Below are 3,409 nucleotides of genomic sequence, written 5' to 3' on the forward strand. Positions count from 1 at the left end.
TGATCACGTAGTGACTCCCCTAGCTGCCCCAAGTGCTAAGCATAATATCGCTTGACGATATCAGCGTTCATAGGTGAAGGAAATTCTTCATCATCCATGTTGGCGAGCACCAGTGCTCCTCTGGAGAATTCCTTTTTCACAATAAAAGGTCCTTCGTAGTTCGGAGCCCACTTTCCCCTATTGTCCTTTAGGTCTTGGGATACTTTCTTCAGAACAAGGTCCCCCTCATTGAATTTGCACGGGCGTACCTTCTTGTCGAAAGCATTCTTCACCCGTCTCTGGTTTAGACGCCCGTGGCTCATAGCTGCCAAACGCTTGCCTTCGATAAGATTGAGCTAATCAAAGCATGCTCGGGCCCACTTCGATTCTTCCAGCCCGTACTCTGCCAAAATCCTCAAAGAAGGGACTTCCACCTTAAATGGCAGCACGACTTCCATTCCATACATCAATGAAAACGGTGTTGCCCCGGTTGATGTGCGTACCGAGGTTCGATAACCATGCAGCATGAAAGGGAGCATTTCGTGCCAATCCTTATATGACACGGTCATCTTCTGAATAATTTTCTTGATGTTCTTGTTGGCTGCCTCAATTGCCCCATTCATCTTGAGGCTGTCAGGCGTGGAATTGTGGTGTTTGATCTTGAAATCCTCGCACATTTCCTTCATCATCTTGTTATTCAGATTGGTGGCATTGTCTGTGATAATCTTCCTGGGCAATCCATACCAGCAGATTATCTCCTTTTTTATGAACCTGACTATCACGCTCCTCATGACGCTGGAGTATGAGGAGGCTTCAACCCATTTGGTGAAGTAATCGATTGCAACCAAGATGAAGCGATGCCTGTTCGAAGCCTTGGGCTCAATGGCCCTAATCACATCCATTCCCCACATGGAGAAGGGCCACGGCGCTGCCAAAACGTTCAAAGGCATAGGCGAAGCATTGACATTGTCCGTGAATGTCTGGCACTTGTGGCATTTCTTAACATGGATGCAACATTTGTTCTCCATGGTGAGCCAGTAATACCCCGTCCTCAGAATCTTCCGGGCCATAGCATGCCCGTTGGCAAGTGTTCCAAAGGAACCCTCGTGGACTTCCACTAGCATTTGTTCAGCCTCCCTGGTATCCACACATCGGAGTAAAACCATGTCATGGTATCTTTTGTATAGAATGCTTTCACTCAAGAAGAAACCGGATGCCAACCTTCTTAATGTTCTTTTGTCGTTGTCGGAAGCCTCTTGTGGGTACTCCTTGTTTTCGATGTATCGCTTGATGTCGAAGTACCAAGGTTTACCATCTTGTTCCTCCTCTATCAAACAGCAATGTGCGAGCTTGCCGCGACATCTGAACTCGATGTACGGCAAGTCTCCGTGCGGAGTCAGCTGGAACATGGATGCTAGAGTGGCAAGCACATCGGCCATTTGATTCTCCTCTTTGGGAACATGGTAGAAAGAGACATCATCGAAGAACTCATCCAATTTCTTGATGTAAGTCTGATAGGGTATCAACTTATGATCCCTAGTCTCCCATTCTCCCCTCAGCTGGTGAATCACCAAGGCTGACTCTCCGTACACTTTGAGCAACTTGACATTGAAGTCAATTGCCGCTTGGATCCCGAGGGCACATGCCTTGTATTTGGTCATGTTGTTCGTGCAATCGAAACCTAATCTAGCTGTGAAGGGAATGCATTGATTGTCGGGAGAGACTAAAGCCACCTCAACCCCATGGCCTAGGGCATTGGACACGCCGTCGAACCACACGACCCACTTATCCATGTCCTTATCCTCTAACTCTTCTTCGAACAAGGCCATAATGTCTTCATCCGAAAACTCCGAATGCATGGGCTAGTAATCATTGAGAGGCTGCTGAGCCAAATAGTCTGCCAAGGCGCTTCCCTTTATCGCCTTTTGGGTGACATAGACAATGTCGAACTCAGATAGCAAAACTTGCCACCGAGCAATCCGCCCCGTAATAGCGGGCTTCTAAAAAATGTACTTGACTGGGTCCATCTTGGATACCAGCCAAGTGGTATGGCTCAACATATAATGTCTTAGATGATGGGATGCCCATACCAAGGTATAACATGTCCTTTCCACAAGGACACCAATATGTGGCAAAGGAAAGTTATCTTTGGGACTGACTCGGTTTAGGTTCCGATAGTCCACACACATTCGTACCTTCCCATCTTTCTTAGGGACTGGCACAATGTTGGCCACCCACTCAGGGTATCGAGCCACCGCCAAGAAGCCAACATCGAACTGCTTTTTCACTTCCTTTTTAATCTTTAAGGACATTTCGGGCTTCATCCTTCTTAGCTTCTATTTCACCGGGGAACAATCAGGATTCAAAGGCAACCTATGCTGCACAATGTTGGGGTTCAAGCCAGGCATATCTTGGTACGACCAAGCGAAGATGTCTTGGTAGTCTCGTAGCAGAGCCACTAATTCATCATGGATAGGTGCAGTCATGCCTGTACCCACCTTTACCTCTTTCCTTTCATTGCCAACACCTAAGTTTACGATCTCCGTTTCTTCTTGGTGCGGCTTCATCTCTCGGTCTTCCTGAACGACTATCCTTTCTAGCTCCGGGGAAAACCCCATATCTTCGTCTTCTTCATCCTCAGGTCGATTTGTTTCTCATTCAAAATCGATGGCTGGGTCCTAAGTATTAGTACCTTCACAGGACTCGTTTCTCATTCAAAATCGACGGCTAGGTCCTCAGATGAATGAGAATGGGCGAAGGCACAAGAACAGATGAAGGAAAGATCTTATATTATATTCTTAGATAGCAAAAGACATAACGCCTTAACAAGGAGAAAACCCTAAAGCCTATGCCCAGCTATAGGGTTAAAACTAAAGAATTACATTGTGCCCGCCATGGAAACTTTGGGTCGTTCAATGACTTGCCAGTTTCCCAATTGAAAATCAGGAAGGCTTAGCTGCACCCAGCTCGAATGCTCTTGAGGGGCTTCATCATGTGTCATGGCGACTTGCTCTTCGCGTCTTAAGCCAGCACTTACGAAGCCCTCGCTGATGTGACAATGAGGGGCCTCTCTCACTTGTGGCCTTAGTTGCGGACCCATGCCTCTGTTCCTTCTTTCTAAGACGCTCCTTCTCATATCAGTTCGTGTGGGCTTATAGCCTAGCCCAAACTTCCCGCGGTTTTCCTTGATGTCTACTAAGCTGGCTATGCCATCATTATTCTTCCCCAAGCCCATTCCGGGCTCATAACCGTGCCCCAACATCACACGTGCCACCATCATCACAGCATCAGACATGCAAGGTCGCATCGGGAGGGATTCTACGGAAGCATTACTTACCACCTCAAAGGAGTGAAAAACCATTTCCAAGGACTCTTCTGCGGCCTCAACATATGGCATAGAAGAAGGGCAGCTTACCAAAATGTCTTCCTC

The 3,409-nt window shown here is 47.3% G+C and overlaps 1 protein-coding gene across 1 annotated transcript; it reads right to left on the bottom strand.

Moving 5' to 3' along the window:
- Positions 1 to 335: 335 nt before the first annotated feature.
- On the bottom strand, positions 336 to 1,838 carry LOC114368250. Its single transcript, XM_028325573.1, has 4 exons — positions 1,551 to 1,838; positions 1,190 to 1,478; positions 762 to 907; positions 336 to 413 (listed from the first exon to the last, which is right to left on the bottom strand). Exons 1-4 carry the CDS (start codon positions 1,836 to 1,838, stop codon positions 336 to 338), a joined length of 801 nt encoding a protein of 266 aa, XP_028181374.1.
- Between the last annotated feature and the right edge of the window lie 1,571 nt (positions 1,839 to 3,409).

This window comes from Glycine soja, chromosome 9, assembly GCF_004193775.1.
Source record: "Glycine soja cultivar W05 chromosome 9, ASM419377v2, whole genome shotgun sequence".
Lineage (NCBI taxonomy): Eukaryota > Viridiplantae > Streptophyta > Magnoliopsida > Fabales > Fabaceae > Glycine > Glycine soja.

Bases quoted from the DNA above. Each gene is read 5' to 3' on its own strand.
- LOC114368250 (XM_028325573.1), bottom strand. From the start codon at position 1,838: ATGCATTCGGAGTTTTCGGATGAAGACATTATGGCCTTGTTCGAAGAA. The intron at 908-1,189 runs GTTTCTTCTTGA...ACGTTTTGGCAG, and splicing joins ATTAAGAAGGTTGGCATCCG to CGCCGTGGCCCTTCTCCATG. The intron at 414-761 runs GTGATAGTCAGG...CTGCCATTTAAG, and splicing joins ACTCCAGCGTCATGAGGAGC to GTGGAAGTCCCTTCTTTGAG.